At 35.5% G+C, this 22,906-nt stretch overlaps 1 protein-coding gene across 2 annotated transcripts in view; it reads left to right on the top strand.

Annotated features, from left to right (window-relative positions):
• NEGR1 (neuronal growth regulator 1) overlaps positions 1-22,906 on the top strand; it is an 851,294-nt gene that overhangs the window by 729,051 nt on the left and 99,337 nt on the right. The window contains exon 7 of one of the 2 annotated variants that reach the window (XM_045477846.1): positions 12,715-12,845. The exons of the other annotated variant lie outside the window; for it this stretch is intronic. Within the exon in view, the coding sequence (XP_045333802.1) occupies positions 12,715-12,830 (116 nt within the window). The 3' untranslated portion in view covers positions 12,831-12,845. Of the gene's footprint in view, positions 1-12,714; positions 12,846-22,906 lie in introns of those variants that run through there. 2 annotated transcript variants of the gene reach the window in all.

The raw sequence follows: 22,906 nt of genomic DNA, 5'->3' as shown, positions 1-22,906 counted from the left end.
CCTCTCTCTTGGCTCTCTGCTCCCCTTTTTGATTGAGGAAACAGCCTTAGAAAGTTAAGATAACTTGCCGAGGGCTGTAGAGTTAACAATCACAGAGCCAGGAAAAATTCCCTAGTCTACATTCTTTCCACCATACCTTGATGTGTTCTTTAAGTGAATTGAATCTCAGTGGAATTATAAACTATACTCATGGACACCAAACATAGCTAGTCGGAATGCCTCCCACTCTCCTTCTTAACAATCTTCCATCCTGGAGATTAGAGACAAGATAATAATAATTGCAATACTTAATATGTAACATGTATGTAATTTATTTAAGTTAAATTAAAAGTGATCACTAATGTTTAGTGTCCATCATGTACCAGGGACCATGCTAAAATTTTTACAGAGAAACTATTTAGTTTTCACAGTCACCTGAGGAGGTAAGTTATTATTTTGTCCATTTTACAGCTAGGTAAATTGAAGCCTAGAGAAGTTCTTAATGTAGCCAATGTGACCAGCATGAGACAAAAGAGGAAGCAGTTTAGATAAATGAATGTGAAGCAAGAAGTCACTTAAAACATATGATATCAGAAAATGATAGGAACATTGCATGAGCAAGAAGGGAAAGGGAAGCCTACACATCCAAGAAAGCTTGAGGAGTTAAATTTGACCCAAAAGTATATAGATAAGGTTGGTTTTTGCCTCAATGAGTGCAGCTTCCTGGTGCGCTGCTGTAGTGAATGCAAGAAGTCAAACAAATGAGTAATGCTGAACACCTGCTTTGACTTTGTATGATGCCTGAAACCTAATATGGTTTTGATGGCTGAACATTCTATCCAACTTAACCAACTAGTGCTCTGCTCTGGATTTCCTGAGAGTTTAATTTTGGGTCAAGAGATTAACTTCCTTCACTGAAATATGTAACTTGGAGTAAAATTCAGTCATAACCGATATTCTGCTCAAATTTTTAAACTTAGATTTCATCCATGTCTATTAAAAGTCTTGGTATTAATAATATTTTCCAGGAGATCCAGACCAAGGAAATCCATGGTGCATTGAGCTTGAAAATGGTTTATTCTCTAAAACCAAACTTGACTGAAATCTTATGTATTTCTTTTACATATATATGGTAGATTGTGCAATTAGAATATATTTATGTCCAACTCATTATGCCTGCCTGCATTATCAGTCTTTACTTTCTTTGTGAAAATGAAACATTTTGTAATTAAATGCAGGGGAATAAAATATAGAAAAATTATCATATGGTCAGGGTGGCAAGGATCTTGGTCAGACTTTACTATTTCAATTTGCATAATAGTAACTGCTTCAATCCTGCCAAATTTCAAAAGAAATCTCAAAAAAAATTTATACTCAAGCAAAGCTGCAACTTCCATTTGGACTCAGTAAGAGAATGCCTCTCATGTTGAGAATATATTTAAAGTGTGACCTTAAGGTGCTTGGTTGGTATCTGTGAGTCACTCCTCTTCACGAATCCTCCTGTTCCCACAGATATTATGGGGTTGTCACATGTACATGACACATGTATAGTATAAATGTCCACACCAAAACATTCACATATGAACAGATATACCCACATATATACAACTGCACACATATTCTTTCATTCATTGAGGAAGCATTTATTGAGTAGCTACTATGTGCCAAGCAGTGTTCTAGGCATTGAGAATACATTAGCAAAACAGGTAAAACTCCTGCCTTTATAATGTTCTACCAAGAAAGGAAAAAAATATTCATCATATCCTAGATGTTCATATCATGTAACACACATGTACACACACACGCACACACATAGGCCTTACACTCTGTCATATGCATATATACACCTTTGTGGTTTTTCAAGTCAATTTAAAACAAAGTAGAAAAATTTCCCAAAGGTGAATGTGCTCCAGAATTCATTGGGTCAGATTTTGACACCAAGTAAAATTGCTTGTGGAGTCCTTGATCTTCAATCACTTGCTGTCCTTGCCTCAGGTGTTGTTAGGAGGACCAAATGTCATGACAAGAATGAAATTATGAAAGCACGTACCCTGGCACATTACTAAGAAGATTTGGCTCTCTTTGATGTGCCATTTTTAGACTAAGGTAGAGCATTGCAAAGGTTTCTTTCTCCCTCATTAACACTGGATTAGGAATGAAAAGACCGGGTTTCTGATTCCTTCTCTGTAATTTACTGGCTGTACAAACATTAATGTATCTGTATGGTCCTCATTTTCTTCATCCCTTAGATGAACCAGGGGGATCAGAATAGTCTCTAAGATGTCTTTAGGCTGTCACATCCTCTGCTTACAACTAGAATCATTTACTTTCTTACCTTGCTATTCAGAGAGCACATCATATCATACCCTCTTGCCATCTCATTTTCTGAAGAACATTTCTCAGGGCAGACTATGCTGTAGCTAAATTTGTTGTTAGCAGGCTCACACTAACAATGAACCTGTATGACATCCCCTTCTGTTGTCGTCTGTCAACACCTTGGACAAAGCACAAAATTAAAATATGGCAACTAAAGTTTCGTATGTTAGATCTCAGAGAGTTTTCCCCTAACCACGTGTCAGTTACATGGTAGATTCTCTTGCTACATATTCCTAAAGTACTCAGTATTTATTTTTGATAGTTCTTACTGCAGTGTAACTTATGGAATTACTTTGTTTTTATTTATTGTCAATCTGTCTTACAATATTTTTACGGAGATGGGAATTTGTCTTATTCGCCACTGTATCAACACACCTTACATAATATCAAGAAAATAGAATGCATTCAACAGATGTGTTGAAAAGAAATGGATAACCCCCAAAGAATCTGATGTGTCAGTGTGTCAATGTCCAAGAAGCACTTCTCTAGGAAAGCCTCTGTGGTCACCTCTCAAGGTTTTGCCCTTGGTCTTTTTACCTTAACTTCTCCTTGGCAAGCCTGATTTTCTGTGAGCATTGGTACCCCAGAAAGCTGTACCATTGCCATGTAGCTTCAGATAGAGCATTAGTATGACTGTAGTAACACGTATTCTGCCAGACTATTCTGTTCCTGCTGTTCCATGTAAAACCAGTCCTTAATCACCTGGCTCACAGAAGCAACATGTGCCTCTAACACACTTCAGTGCCTGTAATGGATATCTCATAGCATCCTTCTTTGTAAAAGAGTTTGTAGGCCACATCATTTAACATATCTTCAGTGGAGCCAATGCTCAAGGGACATTTGTCGTTATCCTCAAGCTGCCTTTTTATTATTAGTTTTCAGGGTTTCTTTTTTTTTTAATATTCTTCAGTTGTTTACAAATATATTGCCAAAAAAGATCTGTGAATAGCTAGAGACTAAGAGATTTCTTCCATGACATCAGAAATGTTGGCTCTTGATCAGAGAGAAAGATACAAAAATTGGTATCATCCCACTCTATGCCAGTCAGTATGCAAGGCATCTCATGTTGGTTATTCTTCCTGAAAAGCTCATCTTATCTATAACTGTTAACTTGTAAAAGATCTTGCATCTAGTATGTAGCAAAGTTTTGAATCCATTTCTGTGTGACTCCAACAATATTAAAGACACTTCACATGGCTAAATCTCAGTAATGGTATAGATTTGATTTCATCAAAATCCCATTTAGATTGAACATGCCAAACTGATGAGTAATATGCTAATGCAGTGAAATGAGTATCTCAAAGTATCTGGTCATTTGCCAACTCCTTTGAGATCCCTGTGCCAACAAAAATCTGGAGGCAGTCAAGAAAAGCCATTCCTCTGTACAGTCATATATGAGGGAGCATTGGAAAGAGCTCAAATGTTGCAATTCAGTCTTGGAAGTCATCAGGATTTTGTAGATTTAAGACAATAAACAGTCCAAGTATTAACTTCCGAGTTCCTAGGCCCTGCATTTTATTGCATGCCATCAATACAGTGGAGTTTTGTAAATACATTGGTGGTTTATAAATATGTCAGTGTCTAATACTCCTCTTTTGGATCCTTGTTGTATCCTTAACTATATTCCTTTTACTTTGATTTTCATTCTAATTTGTATTAGGGAAGACACCAAGTATGTCTGCTGAAAGCGGAAACATTTATTATTCTGTGACTCTGGGAAGCATGTTTCAGAAATAACATCTCGCTCTCATCAGATCCTTTCCAGAGATTATCTATATAATGATGAAAATCACACAGTCTTTGGCATCAGAGTGCCATATGAAATATTCACTAAAACCCAACATTTCAGTGGCCTTTTCAGTCTAGGTTAGAGTCGCTTACTTAGAAGAAGTCTGAGACAAACATTTTAATCCATAGTAATCCATAGCATGGACCAAAATTCTTCCAAACTTATTCTCTCAAAATCTCATCCAGTAGAGAAATATTTTGGAGCAACTGAGAATTTCAGTCTAGAAAGTTATTTTATTAATATTATTAAGCATATGAATGCACCATTTGTTATGAATTCCACCTTTTTAATACAGAAACATTTTCCTCACTCAGAACTGGCTTTGAGTAGACTGAGAACATTCTATATTCAAAGAGGTAGCATTGACAAGGTTAAGCACAGACCGTCTCTGACTTATGATGGTTCAACTTAATGATTTTTTTTTGTTGAGTTTATGATGGTGTGAAAACTATATGCATTCGATAGAAACCTTACTTCGAAATTTGAATTTTGATCTTTTCCTTTTTTCCAGGCTAATGATATATAGTAGGATGTTCTCTCATGATGCTGGGGCATGGCAGTGAGCCACAGCTCCCAGTCAGCCATGGAATCATGAAGGCGAACACCAATAAACTTACAACCATTCTGTACCCACACTGCCATTCTGTTTTCACTTTCAATACAGCATTCAATAGATTACATGAGATAGTCAACACTTTATTGTAAAATAGGCTTTGTGTTAGATTATTTGCCCAATTGTAAGCCAATGTAGGTGTTCTGAGTATGTTTTCTTGGCTAAGCTAAGCTATGATGTTTGGCAGGTTAGATACACGAAATACATTTTTTAATTTATTCTTAATTAATTTTGGTTTATCAAGACATATACCCATCGTAAGTCAAGGAAGATCTGTATAGCAACATTTATACTGCCTTGGAATATTTACCAGAATGATATCAGACATGCATCTTTTTTAGTTTTGATATAGGGCTTTGTCTTCAAATGAATCCTAGACACACACACACACACACACACACACACACATAAAGATACTTACATCAGCCTCTAATTCTTATGTCTCTGTGAATCCTCCTTTATCCTTTCATATATCACATATACACACTCAAACATCTGCAAACAATAGATCCACATAGGATATTCCTTTCAGTAGGCACAAAGCTTCTTCTCCAAAATAAATGCAGACTAATTGTGCACATTTGTAAAGTTACAGTGAGTTTTTGGCCATTGAGTGCAGCTAATGTTAGCATTTAGGCTTCTCCTTGTAAGCATTTGGAAATGATTTTGCAACTTTTCCATTATTAGAAATGGTTTTCTTAAGTGGAAATTATTTTACCTTTAAGGTTGAAGTATGTGATAGTCACTTAGAATAACACAAAATGCTGATAGTGCTATAATGATTTTATTTTTATTTTTTTTTGTTTTGTTTTGTTTTTTTTCAACGTTTATTTATTTTATTTTTGGGACAGAGAGAGACAGAGCATGAACGGGGAAGGGCAGAGAGAGAGGGAGACACAGAATCGGAAACAGGCTCCAGGCTCTGAGCCATCAGCCCAGAGCCCGACGCGGGGCTCAAACTCACGGACCGCGAGATCGTGACCTGGCTGAAGTCGGACGCTTAACCAACTGCGCCACCCAGGCGCCCCATATAATGATTTTAAATGTTATCATAGTTTCAATTAAAAAATAAGTTAACTTTTATAGAGCCATGTTTATTTATTTTCCAGGCAGCTACTGTGTGAAGTGGTTTATCCTGCTTACCCTCCCTGCAATGTTGGCTGGTAGATTTTATCATTATCTCTGTTGTATTTAATGCACATAGAGGGTGAGTGGCTTCTATGTATGGCACTCAGGATTTGGCCCTCAGTAGGTTTCCTCCAGAACCTCTATCACTGACCTCTGTGCTAACCATCTTTTATTTTTTTAATGTTTTTATTATTTATTTTTGAGAGAGACAGAGACAGAGAGAGAGCGGGGGAGGGGCAGAGAGCAAGGGAGGCACAGAATCTGAAGCAGGCTCCGGCTCTGTGCTGAGAGCTCAGCACATGATGCGGGGCTTGAACTCAGGAACCGTGAGACCATGACCTGAGCCAAATCAGACACTTAACCGACTGAGCCACCCAAGTGCCCCTGATCTAAACCATCTTTTAAACAACAACCATGTGATGGATACAAAAATAATCCAGTGAAGTATGTGAGCCAATCATTATAACTTCTTAATTATATACTAGAAAAGTAAAATCCAGAACTTGGGTTAGAATCAGACACCTAAGGTTGATAGATGGGATGGAACCCAAGTCTTTGGACTGCCAAGATAGGGTTGTCTGAATTAGACAAGAATACCACGTAGTTACAGATGTCAGCTACAATCCCATTAATGTGTTTCTTGTCTGGAGGCAAAGTGTGAAGCCTAAATTGTTCTCTCTGCACGAAGTCTCTGCTATTCCAGTGCCCTAAGTGCCTGACGCACACTTTATGGGCCTCTTCTGTAAAGGTAAAAGGAAAGGGTAGCCTTTCTTTTTTTTTATGTGCTGTGTCCAGTCTAGCTCATGGTCTATTCAGTGGCTTCCATCAGCCCTAACTTTGGTCATTCCAGGGCAACATCTTCATTCTACTGTGGAAATGCCATTGCCTCCACTCCCCAATGATTGGGAGTCAGAGCTGTCAGATGAAACCAGGGCAACCAAAAAGATTAATTTCTGCCATGTCTCAACACACAATCATGGTATGTCTCAGCAGTCTAAAACATAACTCACACACGTCATGGCTGTGTAATAACATAAAGATAAAAGCATCTAGAAATCAAATATGAACTTCCAAAATACATAGAAATGAAAGGGTTTGATACTAGACAACTCAAACAATATGTTGTGTGTGCAGAGTTAAAGAATAATTAATGAGCTCTATAGAAAGGGTTGTTACAAATGTCTCCTTGTAACACACGCTTTTTCCTCAATGCCTTGTTTTAATAGCATTTCCCTCTGTCCTAGCCAAAACCACATTTACTAACAAAGTAAAACTTGTTTTGCACGACACCTCATTTTTTCACGTAACTGTTGAAAATGTCTGTCGTGGTGAACTTCCCTTCACCTCTGTTTTATGTACAATTAAAACCATCTCTTTGCTGAGGCTATTCCCTACAGTAATACAATTGCCCACAATGATATATTCTGCCATTAACCCTGAAGCGCTCACTCTGATTCTCCACATAATGAGACACATAAGAAAGTCTCACTGAGAACTTTTACTGTTGTTCATCAGGAAAGCCCACTTGGCAACTCCTGAAGAATATTTCACTGCTTACAAGTTGATTACTAATGCAACGGAAAAATAGCTCAAATCTGATCCACATAAAAAGAACCAGTATTCTTGAAAGTTAAATAATACCTGGTCAAACTACTGTGTTAAAAGAGTGGGAGTTTACAAGTTCAAGATTCATTTGATTGTGTAATCCAGTTATGATAATGTCCTCTGAGCTATTTGGAGTACTGTTCCTCAATGGCATCAAGGCTTATACAGAAGCAAACAACTATATTGGGTATTGGCCTGAAATATGAGAACAAGATTGGAAAAATCCTGTGTTATAAACCTTTCTCTCTTTTTTCTTTTTTTCATGCAAAGCCGTATATTATAGAAGCCTCTAGGAATTAACATTGAATTTGCCTCTCTTCCATTTTTGGTAACAGAAGCCACTCATGTATTAGCTACCTCTAATAGAAAAACCGTCTTTTTGGGAAAGCTTAGTGGTGGTAACGAGTTGTAAGATCCCTCACATAGGAATGACCCATGTAAGTAATTATAGACATACTGGAAGTGAGCAATCTATTTCTTCTGGAAGTTGAGAAAATGGAATGCTAAGACATCCTAGCACAAAGTCTCTTCCGTTTCTACTCCTTGTTAGCTGTGTGGCTATAAACAAGATAGTTAACCTCTCTGTGCTTCATTATCTCATCTGTAAAAGGGAAATTGATAAGAGTATGCACCTCACAGAATTTTAGGGAGAAGAATATAAGTTAATATATGTAGCTGTGCCTGACACATAGCAAGAGTTCAATAAATGTCAGCAATTGTAGTTAATATGATAATAATAATTATTGCTGCTATAGCAACTGGTCAAAAAGTCATTCCTAAAAAATTAAATCAGTGTCTGAAGAGTATAAGAAAATCTATAGCAGATTTATTGGATATAGTCAGTTTCAACTGCTAGTCAAACTATATTTTTAAGTAATATAATTATTTTATAAAAAAAGAACCTGGGGCCCCTGGGTATCTCAGTCGGTTAAGTGTCCGACTTCAGCTCAGGTCATGATCTCGCGATTTCTGAGTTTGAGCCCCATGTCGGGCTCTGTGCTGACAGCTCAGAGCCTGCTCGGGATTCTGTGTCTCCCTCTCTCTCTGCCCCTCCCCTGCTCATGCTCTGTCTCCCTCTGTCTCAAAAATAAATAAAACATTAAACAAAATTTTTTTTAAAAAAGAAAAAGAACCTGACTATATTGAGTTAGTAGGGTCATTTTCATTTGCTTGGAGATATAAGGAAGAAACATTTATTTTTAAATACCTCTGAATATGTTAATACTTTATGCCTACAGTTTGGCCCCATTTTAAAATTAAAGTGTGTTTGTCCCTCATAAAAATTGTGAGATCTATAAATTTCTACCCTTACTTAAACCAGAATTGTTCAAAAATACTTTGGATTCTAGGGCGCCTGGATGGCTCAGTCGGTTAAGCATCCAACTCTTGATTTTGGCTCAGGTCATGATCTCGTAGTTTGTGAAATCGAGCCCCACATTTGGCTCTGCAGTGACAGCATAGAGACTGCTTGGGATTCTCTCATTCTCTCTCTCTCCCTCTATCTCTCTCTCTCTCTCAAATAAATAAACTTTTTTAAAAAATCTTAGATTCTATAGTTATCTTCTAAGAGCCAGTATGACTCCCAAATAATTCCCCAAAAGCATGATATATTAACCTTTTGAATTAAAAAAGAAAAATCAGTGTCCACATTCTAGGTGTAATTTTGCTATTTATATAGTTTCAACTACTTGTGATATTGCCCATCTTTGCTTCTATCTAGTAAAGTTAAATCTCCCGAAATCCTAACACTCTACTAATGTTCAGCGACTCAGATACTAATTTTTCCATTTATTTCTATGAGTAATAACAAAAACTACCACTGCTACTGAATCTCACTTGGTTGTTTATATAAAGTATCTTTAATCCTACCAACAACCCTACAAAGTAAGAGCTATTATCTAAATTCAATAAATGAGGACACTGGGGGGTTGGAGAGATTCATTAACACGCTCACCATCACGCAGTTAAATGATGGCAGGTTTGAGATTTAATCCCAGTTTTTTCTGGCTCCTTTCTAACTTACCACACTATCTCACATCAGGAAATCTCATTATCCTCAACCCACAGCACCAGCTTGTCCCAATGTTGGTGCTTTGACCCCACTTCCTCTGGTTTTCTCTTCTGCTTCCTGTCCATCCAGCCTTAGGTGTGACCCCTTGCTTTTTATAATGGGAATCTCCAACTCAATCAACTTCTCTGGTCCTGATTCTTGTTTTATATAAAATTACCTTATTATGGCTTCTAGTATATCTTGCCTATGTGGGAAAAATATCTTGTATTGACTATGAAACTAAATTATGTATTGACTATGAAACTAAACTAAATTATGGAGTAGATCCGGTGTGCAACATAATTTTTCATGCACTAAATTCCTGTATTCTTTTAAAAGCCCTTTCTATGCGACAATGTGGCTTTACATAAGTAATTTAGCTCTACATAAGCAAGCACAATGAAGAGCTTGGTTCAATAGGATAGCTATTTGTTTCTACCATCCTTGCATTGAGATGAAGTTGTATGCCACGCCACCTTTTTCAGCAAACTCTCAAACGAACATTAGAAATCCAAAACAATGGAAGCCAAACAGTTGAAGAAATTGAAGTTCAATTGTCCAAATTACTGAACATAGAAAACTCTGTTCACTGTCCTACTGAATTTAGTTTTCTTGTGAATAAATTTTCTGATTAGGCTTCTACCTCACAAGCCATTTTATGCTTTCATTTCTCTTTTGAATTATAAAATCCTTTGATTTGAGTACACACTCCCAGTATATATCAATGAGATTTGCTATATAGCATTAAACTAAGTTTAATATAAATTTTCACTAGTTTAATGGAGCTTTTTATGGTAATTTTTAAAGCATAATAGCATTTAAACGTTTGAAGGTTTATGCCAGCCTAACAAAAGAAAAGTTTTTAAATTAGAGCAGTGTTTCTCTATGATATTTTATTTCAAATTTTAATTTTCTATAAATAATGTCATTCTGACATAAGGATAAAATGCTTTAATATTTTAAAGTTCTACATTATATAATCCATAGGCTTCCTGAGACCAGGCATTTTTAACAATTCTATTACCTGCTGTAATCCCAGTACCTAGAATATTGCTTAACACATAGAAAGAATTGAAACATTAATGGTGAATATATATAACTTTTCTTGGAGAAGGAAAATAGGAACATCCCCACATTTTTAAGTAATCTAATTCAGAATTGCTATTATAAGTTTCTACTTCTCAGCAATACCAAATTACAGAACAGATTTTTGAATTTCGAATTGTAGCTCGTTATTTGAATAAGTATTTGACCATTTGAGATTGTCTCTCTTCAAAAGTTACATTCCTCCATCCCAGATCTTTTGTAACCTGAGCCATAATCTTTGTCAACTGTCCTAAACATCTTTCCTGATCCATTAGTTCGGAACACTCAGGAAGGACCCAGGTAATCAGCCTTGCAGACTAAGACACACAGACGTTAGTTCCCCAAATAATTGACCCCCCAAAACATTTTTGGAAGTTCCATTGCATAACTCTTGTTAAAGAGGGTTTTTTTAATTCAAACCAGTAGCTGAGCTAGACTGTTAGTGAGTTCATTATTGCATGGGATTGGGAATTGCCAGAGCCTTGTCTGTGCCAGAATCGGTGAAAGACAGCAGAGCCCCAATGAGGTCGTAAACTAACAAAATAATTTGGGGGGATCTACAATATCTTTTGTAGTTTTGGTGAATGTAGCTAGCAAGGTGGCAATCTCTTGCTCAGAAATATGACTTTGTATGAGGGTCTCTGCTTTTACCTCTCACAGCCACACTCACTGTTTGGTTATAAGAATCTGGACTTTTTTTTTTTTACCATTATAAGGCATGTTTATTAACTAGGTTAAAAAGGAATAGGTTACCTGTGTGTACTTGGTACTGAAATAAGTCTCTCAGACCACTATGTGATTAGAGTTTCTCCAAAATGCCATGTTTTCATGATTTGCATTCTTCCTCATTAAAAATTATTCATATACTTTAGGATTGCCAATGATGGCGTTTAATGTTCGTATTACTATTATTTTTATGATCACCACTATTTAATATTTGGAAAGAAATTATCCTATTAAAAGATAAGTTAAAATGGAAATCTTAAATAAAATGCATACATTATTTAAAATGCTATAGAGCTTATGTTTTGTTAGATACTTGCTGGAAAATTATACTGATACACCAATGATATAGTTATCCTTTAATTATGCTTACACTATAGCCAGCGATGCCTTGTAGATATGCAAATGTATTTCAGGTAATCCATAATGTGTACATGTTTGTGTATATGTGGTATGTGTGTGTGTATGTGTGTTTACTTTTTACCTAGAGGCATAAAGGCAGACAAAACTGGTCCTTTAAATGGCCAAATTCTGTAGACATGCTTGTAAAATAGGAAACTTATCTTCAGAAAGGCATTTTGAGATATATGAATTTTACCCATGATTTTTATTTTTAATACATATTAGTAAGCAATAACTGATTGAATGACTTTGTAAGAACTGGTGTCAGCTCTCTTTCTTGATTTTTTATTTATCTATCTAAATTCAAGTTAGCTGACATACACTGTAGTATTGGTTACATGAGTAGAACCTGGTGATTCATCTCTTATATATGACACCCAGTGCTCATCCCAGCAAGTACCCTCCTTAATACCCATCACACACTTAGCCCATCTCCCCAACCAACACCTGTCCAGCAACCCTCAGTTTGTTTTCTGTCTTTAAGAGTCTCTTATGGTTTGGCTCCCATTCTGGCTTTATCTCATTTTGCCTTCCCTTCCCCTATGTTCATCTGTTTTGTTTCTTAAATTCCACTTACGGCATCAACTCTCTTAGAAAAGTCATTCTACATGTAGGTTCAGTACTTTTCCTAGAAGGAAGGCTTGAAAAACTTGCTTCAGAACTCTAAGGCTGGTGGCTTAACCTTCACACAGCATAACCTGATGCTCTAGACCAGAATGTGGAAAGGACTCCTAAATGTTGGCTCATAATGAAAGATTACTTACTGTCAAAGACAGTGATGGGGAGTTATGTAAACCTCAGAGACTGGATTTTGTTCAGTGGTTTCCATGGTCAGGGAAGCCTTCAAATAAAAGACCACCTGTGTATATGTTGCATGACTGTTGATTGTCTCATGAGTGTTCGTCTTTATGTATGATTAATACACAAAATGTTTTTCTTTTCTTTCCTTTTCCCTTTTTGTAGAAATTATTGAGCCTACTACCTCTAGTCCTGTCACAAGTCCAGGTCAGTATCCACATACATTCGCAAAGTATGCTTGGGTACTTTCTCCATTAAACAAGACCTCTGCACTGTCATAGAAACAAACTGACTTGAATATGGGCCGCATGCTTGCGGTACCGCTCTAATGTCTGTTACTTGTCCTCGTCTATCTGTGATTTGTCCTCCCTTTGGATTTTGTGATCTGACCCTGATTTGAGGCCGGTATCTTCTACTTCATTCTTCAGGCCTGATGCAGTAAATCTGTGTCACATTGTGTAGTAGCTGCAAGGTGATTAGCTTCTGCGATATCTTTGCAAACAGAGCTGTAGAGAGTTTACAAGATTTTCTGAGTAGCTTTAAAAAAAAACTATGTACTTTGCTATTTCATTATTATAAAATCATTACTAAACAGGATAGCACTTAGTGTTTCTAAAGGGAATAGCTGAGGGAAAACTTATACTTCCACTCTTGGAATATGATAGTGGGAGATTTTGGTCTCTTGAAACTGTCAAATCAAAGGACTTATTTCAGTTGTGTTTTATTTCCAGATTGTTCCTAATTCAGCCACAGACACTCAGTCTGAAAAGATAGCCCGTTGCTATAAGTGTGTTTTTAAGTGTTGTTTTTAACTGTGAGCATTTCTGGGTGACATGAAATTGAGATAAAAGCTATTGATATTAGAAACAACCTTTATCTTGTTCTATAGGAATTTAGCAGTTCATTTTGAATGTTGGCTGCTGGCTATTTAAAGAAGAAAGTGGAACTGCTAAAGTTATTTAGCTTTGAAAAGTTCATAGGGATTTCTTGCAACTGCTGAGTTAAAGGATTTGTTGATGCTGCCGACCCATAAAGAGGTATAAGTTGGTTAAATAGTTGTTTCTCCTCTCATTCCAGAAATGGCTCTAAATTTTAGTCTAAAAGAGGATTTGCTGATCTGAGAAACTGAGTGTTTTAGAAGTGAAAAAAAAATCCTATCTCAAATTGTAATCAATCAAAAATGCTTAAAATTACTTTAGATGATTATGAATTATCCCCACCCCCTGAATGAAACAAGTTTGAGCAAGTCTATGATTATGTATTTAAAGAATCTCATATTATAACACTTTCTGGTCAAATTATAGAATACTTTTTCATAACCTGTCAAACCAAAGCATATTGGAGTAGTCTAATTTAAATTATTTCACAGTAGATGCATACAAGGTTTAAGTTATATAATTAATAACATTTCTCCATTTTATAGATAGGAGTAATAGCCTCCCAAGTTTGACTGCCATGCCAATATAATTAGAGCAATTAATCATTTGAATCTGATTTTTCTCTTAGCTTATAAAAAGACCTCCTAAATCTGATTCTTATGAATACCTAAGACCTCCACAGAGATACATAATCTCAGGTTCATATGAGATCTTAGAGTTATTAATCTTGTTAGTAAACTTTTTGATCTCTTTTTTCATCAATTTTAAAGAGGATATTAAGTAATTTCTATGTTGCTATGTCACCTAGTAGATTGAAGTGAAGATTAGATAAGTACTTACTTTTCTTCCTAGGCCATGCCCTAATTATTGGATGAAGTTTTCATAAATTAAAAGGATGGGTTACCTTCCTTATCTATTCAAACAAAGAATGGAATGCAAAATATTTTAAGAGGTGGCATCTTGTGGAATTCAGTAATACTACTGCTGACTTTGTGTTTTGGGAGAAAGCTTTATTAAAGATAAGCATAAAAGATGCTTTTTCAGTAGGCTATTTGTAGCAAACGTTCTTTCAATGGAAGGGACTCTTACAAAAAAATCACAAGTCATAAAGCAAATAAATAGATTCATATGTCTTTAAACCATGTAGAGCATAAGGGTTAAGAATGTGGCCAACTGTCTGGATTTGAAGCCTAGCTCTGCTTCCTGTTAGCTGTGTAAACTTATTCAAGTTACTTAACCTCTCTCTGCCTCAGCGTATGCATTTGGTAAATGGGATGAGGGTGGAATAACAATAGTACCTAACACATAGAGTTATTATGAAAGTTGAGTAAGTAAAAATTGGTAAAGTACCTATAAAAGTGTGTGCTACAGGGTAACTATGATAAAAGTATAGGTTACAATTTGAGGGAAAATATACACCTATACAACATACAGGTGTATAAAATATACATATATATAGCATATATAAATATAGATACATTGGACTATGTATCATTTGGACTATGTGGTTTTTCAAGTACTCTGAGACCTTATACTTCTGGCCCTGTCTATAGAATGCCTAAAGCAACCGTTATTCAAATTGTCATTAACCCCAAATTGGTCAGTTCCTTGCTTGGATTCAATATTTCAAAACAATGAACACATGAAAAAATATTTTAAAATTGAATTTCTTAACACCTCAATCTTAGGAAAAAAAGTGATGTAAGCTTTTTTTATAAGAAGGATTATTATGGAAAGATTAATAAATATATGTTGAACTGAATGGAATTGAAGGGTAGAAAAACAAACACAGCTTTCAGTGAAACTCATCCTTCATTAATTGTGAATTTGTTAAAGGCCTCCAGAGAACGGTTTGGTTAGTGAGGGATTTGAAGAGCATGTGGTTATAGCAGGATTTAAACAGTGGTATAAATGATAAACAAAAGCTTTTAAAAGTATGTGCAGTCTGCTGTGCAAGATACGAAAGAGAAGAATTTGGCAATATATAACTCTAAGCAAAAGATCATTAAAAGTAGATGGGAAAATAATTTACCCTATGAATAAAGCCAAACCTTTAAAAGCCCCAGTCATTTCAAACAAAGCTTTAAAAAATATTTTATTCAATAAAAAATAGTAAATGAATATTCTCACAAACGTATTCAAGGGGTAAGAAATATCAGATTTTCAAACTGGTCCATTTACTGCTTCTACAGAAGTGGAAAAAGAGAATGTAAAATAACTTAAGACAGATTTCATATTTTGTAATATTACTGTCAGAGAGTTAAAGCAGAGATAAAGTGGATATAGTTATGAAAATATTGGGCACATTGAAAATATATTGAAGAAAGTGGATTTATATCATTTATGTCCATAAGTACTAAAGAAATGAAGGTCGTGGAGTCATAACTTATATTTTTTTATATATTCTTGACAAGTCAGATTCTGTTTCAACTGAAGGGAATGAAAATTGAATTATTAACATCATTATTCAAGAAAAGGCCATGAAATATAGTAAGTAATAAGAACAAAAGCAAACTCTTCTTTGATCAGTCTCAGAGTCTCAAAGTTTGAAAGGTAAGGGGCATTTTTCATGGTGAATGATATATGCAGTGGATTTGAAAATTTGGACTACTGTTATTCTAATTGCCGAGATAGACCTTATGCTATTCTGGCCAGTGGTCACTTGGCTTAAAAATGACCACCATTAGGCCAATAACAACATCATCCTATTAAAGCAACTTAAAGATTTACCTTCACTTTTTTTAAATTACATTTTGTGATCACTTTTGAAGTGTATTATGATATTAATATTTGACTTTTATTTGTTGAAGGATGGAAAAGAGGTTAAGGCTGATTCTGTCTGCCTTATTCAATGCAAACTAATCTACCTAAAACTATCTGTTGGTTTGCAAGCACAATCTGTCTGTCTGAATACCATATACACAAGTACTCTCTTCTGTGACCTTGAGCCCATCAAGTGAAGACTGAAGTTCCTAGTCTAGAAACAAATTCATGATGATGCTTTGATTCTGGTTTTATACTCCTGGGTTATAGCTATCTACATAGCACCAAAGTGACCATACAAAAAAGTGAAAAGTCCAACCAAACCAGCATTTATTTGGCTTCCTATAGACTCAAAATAGTTTAGTAAACAGTAATTCAGCCAACCTTGTGTAGTCTGTAGGCAGAAGATTAAAATTTGGGCTTTGCTAAAGTACTGCAGATGCCTGCACACAACATTTGTCCTTACTTTGTCCCTAGAAATAATCTCTACTAGTCATCAATTGAAAATTACTATTTTGTAAATAATTTAATTTTAACTGCATATCCCTGTTATTTGTCATAAAAAATGGTTTCATTTTATAAATCTTTAGACAGCTGGAAATGTGGTTTAAAAATGATTTTTTCCAGCAGTGCTTGGGTGGCTTAGTCGGTTAAGCATCTGACTCTTCATTTTGGCTTGGGTCATGATCCCATGCTCATGAGGTCAAGCCCCATGTGGGGCTCGGTGCTGAGCATGGAGCCTGCTTAAGATTCTCAATCTCTCTCTCTCTCTCTCTCTCTCTGTCTGTCTGTCTCTCCCCATTTACCTCTCTCTCTCTAAAATAAAAAAAAAATAATTTTTCCATTTCTGAAAACAAACAAAAAAGTCAGTGTAGACTCTCAAGTTGGGCTTGGAAAAAACACTATTTAAAAGTGGCTACTGTTAAACACATTGTGTTTATTGATGTTTTAAGAACATATTTAAGTCATGCAACAAACATAGTTCCATTTTACAGCCAAATAAAGAGACAAAACAAATGTTTCACTCAAGGCCACTCAGCAAGTACATGGAAAAACCAAAATTAAAATGCCCAATACTTGATCATCAAATATATGTGCCTCACTTTAAAGAACAGAAGTCATTTTTGAAAAAAAAAAAAAAAACAAAATATAATGTTTGTAGAGTGAATCATTTATATTCACCAGAAGACACCACATAATGTAAAGAAATCCCACTTTAAATTGAATACTTCCTGATTCATCTACTTTGGAAACAATTTTTCATTTCTCTGGTTTCCTGGGTTTTCTTACAAAGGAAAATGCTTTCTTTAAGCTTACCCCAGGAAGCCCCATTTTCTATTTGGAGGATAGTGTTCATCATTTAGCAAACCTTTATTGAGGAACAACTGTATCAGACACTGAGTGCTGGGAGCATACATTTATTATTTTAAAGGAGTTCATAATCTATTAAGTAGACAGGCATATGTGTAACTAACCATTATTCAAGATAATACATTCTATAATTTCTGTCTAGAGAAAAATCAGACAATTCTGCCTGGAGGAAATCTTCATATATACGGACAGGATCATAGATTAGATGTAGTTGGCAAGGAATGCAAGTACCATCATAAACAAAGGAAATGCTTAAAAAGCCAAAGAGGTACAAAGTACGGAAAATGAGGAAGAATCGGATTTCATTCCTGTATCTTTACTATCTTCTACTGTGCTGCTACTTAGTAGGTCCTCCATGTATGCCAAATGGTTTTAGTGAAAATACTGAACCTCCTAATAAAGCATTTGAACTGAACATTAAACACAAGACTTAGGAGGTTTTCTGACAACTAACTATATCACGGCTTTTGGTTTATATTAGGTCATACCTATCTCTTCCAGCATGTTTTAAACTCATGCAAAGGGAAGATGATAAAATAAAAACCACAAATTTACTACTAAATGAACCAAAATTCACTCTCTTGCATCAGTTTATAGATATTAACAGTTCCTAAAAATACTTTTTTATTCTAGCATTTCTTATGGTAATTGATTGAGAAAGGGCATTAAACCAGTTTTTTAAATTGCATTATCAAGTTTTATACTAAAAGACAAAAATGTCTATTTTTTCAAGGGATTATCTTTTCTGCATGAATGAATGAATGAATGAATGGTTTAGAAACCCATATATAGTCCACAGGGTTAGAGCATAAGAAGAATATCCTAAGTAATAGTAGTGTGCTTCGGTAAAAGTCATTCATGAATAGAGAGGGATGAAAATACTCCATCAAAAATCAAGTAATTACGTGATAGCAAGAAAAGATTGGGTAATTTATCCACTTGTTTACTAAATAGAAAATTTAAAAATCTTAATGCCTGGATCAAGGAATATACCTAACTACCCATAGATGCATAGATGGATGGATGGATGGATGGATGGATGGATGGATGGATGAAGGAGTGAATGGGTGGATGGATCAGTGAATGAATGGATGGATCAGTGAATGAATAGGTGAATGGATGGGTGTATGAATGGATAACAAATATATGTGGTCCATTAGACTACAGCATCAGACTAGCAAGGAAATGGCAGAAGTTGAAAAGTTAAGTCAGCTTGTGAAGTTTCTGTCAGTTCCCAAGAACCGCTTAATGAGCACCTAAATGTGTCAAACGCTGCATTATCTATTGGAGATGCAAAGTGATTGGCCCACTGCTTGTCTTTTAAGAATCTCACATTCCAGTGTGGGAGAGAAACACGGAAACAGAAGAAATTAATATAATGCAGTATGCGTTATAAGAGAGGTACGTGTAATGTGCTCTGGGAACTCTGATCCCACCTGAGGAATGTCAGAAAAGGCTTTCTAGAGAAGGTGATTTCTGAATAGTTTAAACATAAAGATAAAGGGGGAAATCCAACAGAGATATCAGCATGTGCAAAAATGCAGAGACATAAAATAGCGCAGTGTGTTTGAGAGAGGTTCCAAATTAATGTCTAGAGTGTAAATTGAGCAGAGAGTTTAGTAGTTCTATGGATGAACATAGCAAGATCATTAAGGGTGTTGTGTACACTACTTGGAAGTTTTGTCTATTTAATCCTAGACATAGGCTGATTATTAGGCTTCTTATGTAACTCTGAGGTTTGAGGTGCAGAAATAATTGGTTTGAACAAGATTAGCATCAGAAAATGTTATTATATAATATCCAGAAGAGATGATGAGAGCCTGATATAAGACAGTGGTTGTAGCAAGGAGAGAATAGAATCTGTTCAAAAATTATTTAGAAGAAAAATGTGTCAGTGCTTGTTTACTGATTAGATTTGAAGGACAAGGAGAGGATCAAACAAGGATGACTCCCACCTCTTTCTGCAGATGGTGGGACACCAACCAAGATAGGGAAAATAACCCAAATGTCTCATCAACGGGTTTGGATTTTATCCTGTTGTTGGGGAAAGGATTCAGTGTTTTGTTCTTTTGTAACAAGGGGAATAATATTACTGTGTATTTTGCAGATATAATTCTGTAAGAGCAGAAAAATAAGAATGGAGGTGAGGAGGCATCAAGTGAAGTCTGTGAAATCCCAACCCCTCGCTACAAGTTTCTTGCCATAAGAAAATGGCTACCTGAGTACAAAAGTCTCTCTGCAAGCTGGTGATGAGTTCCAGCAAAATAAGTGTCAAACTTGTGGTATTATTTCAAAATTTATTTTAAGGGGCGTGGTTTTTTTTTCTAATTTAAAACAATCAAGCTTCCATTATTCTCTGATTGTTAGAGTGTAAGGAGTTTAAGACTGCTCAGAATATATTTCAAATTCTAATTAATATGCCTGAATATAATGAATTCAGATATTAATTATAATTATCCATAATTAGTTGATTAATTTCCAGATAAAATATAGCAGAAAATCTATGATGCAATTTCAAATAAGATGCTCTTTTTTTTAGAGATGAAGAAAGTGGGGTGCTCTGTATTCTCACTATTCATTCAGTCCTTTCTTCCTTGACATATCTTCAACTTTATCTTGAAATATCATTTTAAGCTATTGGTTTTTTGCTTTACTCTGGGCTCAAAGTAAAACACCACCAAAGATATAGATCAATGGCTCAAAGTCAAAAACCACTAATAACAAAGCCTTAATGTGTTAAGTTAAATGATTAATATGTAGCTAAGTATTAGATTTTAATGATTACCATCTCTCTACTTCACATACATAAAATAACATACACTTATGAATGTAAGCTTCTAATAAGTATTTGCCAGGTACATACTAGTACATTATACCATATAAGAAGTTATGGAGTCATAGCACAATCATCAAAGCCCTTAATGCCTTGCATTATGTTTGGAGGTATGTGCCTGTCACAGCTCTAAATGGCAAGATCATTTACAGAAAGAGGCAAGGTTTTTGATCCTTCCTGTTATTTTTAATCTTTTTTAATCTATCCATAGTGTCTTAAAGAGTGACTACAGGGGCACCTGGGTGGTTCAGTCGGTTAAGTGTCTGACTTTCAGTTTCTGCTCAGGTCATGATCTCATAGTTTCATGAGTTTGAGCTCTATGTTGGGATCTGCACTGATAGTGCGGAGTCTGCTTGAGATTCTCTCTCTCTCGCTACCCCTGCCGTACTCATACTGTCTCTGTGTCTCTCAAAATAAATAAATAGACATTAAAAAAATTTTTTTAAGTGACTGCAATATCCATGTATCCATAAAAAATTGAGCAAATTGACATGAGAAATTTTTCAGCAGCTTGAAAAACTAGAATTGAAATACACACCTTTATCTTTTATATTTTAAAAGAAATAAACATGAGTTTTCTCACATCCAACATAAAGCTAAGATTTACATAGGGATGGAGTTTTCATAATATATCCACTCAAAAAGGGAGAGAATCGAAAGCTGATGGAAAGTAAAGTTTCTGTCCAAAATCCTCATGAAAAGGGGAAAGTTTACTACTTGTCTAATCATTTCTGGGTTACCAGTGGAAAGGAAGAAAATAGAAGTTAACAAAAAGCAGCTCTATTAGTTAAACACTGATTACATGAACATGGCAGTGTCTTACATTTAGGAGACATGCAAGATTTATTGAATGCATGAATAGATGGATGAATGATTTCCTAAGCATGTTAGTTTCTTATTGCTGCTTTAACAGATTGCCACAGACACAGTGTTTTAAAACAACACGGATTTATTATCTTATAGTTCTGGAGGTCAGAAGTCTACAATGAATCTTACTGACTTACATCAAGGTGTCAACAGGACTGCATTCTTTTTTCAGAGGCTCTAGGGGAAAGTCTGTTTTCTTGTCTTTTCCAGATTCTAGAGGTTGTCCACATTCCTTCATATATATTCTTCTTCCAACGTCAAAGCCAGCTATGGCCATTCATGTCTTTCTCATATCACATCACTGACTGTTGCCTCACTCTTCCACATTTAAGTACTCTGTGATATCATTGGACCCACCCAGATAATCTAGACAACCTCCCTATTTTATAGTTGCTTGGTTAGCAACCATAATTCTGTCTGCTACCTTAATTCCAATTGCCATGCAATTCTAATAAATTTATAGATTCTAGGAATAAGGTTGTGGACACCAGTGGAAGGTCATTATTCTGCCAGTCACATCAGATGATGAAATAATTTCTTTTCTCTACATCAATATTTTCCCTCAAAACCTACCAAACCTCCTTGGATTCTCGAATGTTTGGGTCATGAATTTTTGAGAATACTAACTACTTAAACATTGAATTTTACATTAAATGTTTATAATCCCATATTTCATTGTATAAGAAGTAAAAAATATCATTAAATAAGTCCTGTTTGTTAGACCACATTATTACCAACAATATTACAATATTTTAGAAAACAAATGAGCTGATACACACACACACACACACACACACACACACACACACATACACACACACATACACACACAGAAGACTGAAAGATCTTAATGTAAGAGATAAATCCCAACTGCCCAATGGTCAATTAGAGAAGGAATCCATACAGGAAAGAATCAGAAATGCTAGTAAATCTTGAAACAATTGGAGTTAATGACTTTTGGTGTAATAAGTGATTACTCTTTCAATAATACATGTAGGAAACAGTTTCTTTGTTCTTGGACACATGGTTCTGTAAAAGCCAACAAGTCAATGCTTTTTTGTAGTTGTTCCCAGTAAGAATGCATATATTTTAATTTGGCTTTAATTTTGAAATACTAAAAAGAAAACTAAAAGGAAAAACGTGAGGGTTCCTCGTGGCTCAGTTGGTTAAACATCTAACTTGATTTCAGATCAGGTCATAATCTCACCATTCTTGGGATCAAGCCCCATGTCTTCACTGACAGCACAGAGCCTGCCTGGGATTCTCTCTCTCTCTCCCTCTTTTCTCTCTCTCTGCTCCTCCCCTGTTCATGCTCACTCTTTCTGTCTCTCTCAAAATAAATAAACATTTTTTTAAAAGGGTAAAATGTGGGGGCGCCTGGGTGACTCAGTTGGTTAAGCATCTGACTCATGATCTCAGTTCAGGTCATGGTCTCACGGTTTGTGAGTTCAAGCCCTATATCAGGCACTGTGCTGGCAGCATGGAGCTTGCTTGGGTTCTGTCTCTCTCTCTATCTCTCTCTCTCTTTCTCTCTCTGCCCCTCCGTTGCTCTCTCTCTCTCTCAAAATAAATAAATAAAACTTTAAAAAAGGGAAAAAATGTTTTTCCATGGAGATTTTGCATTTAGGAGAATAGGGTAAAGCTG

Source organism: Leopardus geoffroyi, chromosome C1, assembly GCF_018350155.1.
Source record: "Leopardus geoffroyi isolate Oge1 chromosome C1, O.geoffroyi_Oge1_pat1.0, whole genome shotgun sequence".
NCBI classification, from domain to species: domain Eukaryota; kingdom Metazoa; phylum Chordata; class Mammalia; order Carnivora; family Felidae; genus Leopardus; species Leopardus geoffroyi.
This window is presented reverse-complemented; position numbering and strand designations above follow the sequence as displayed.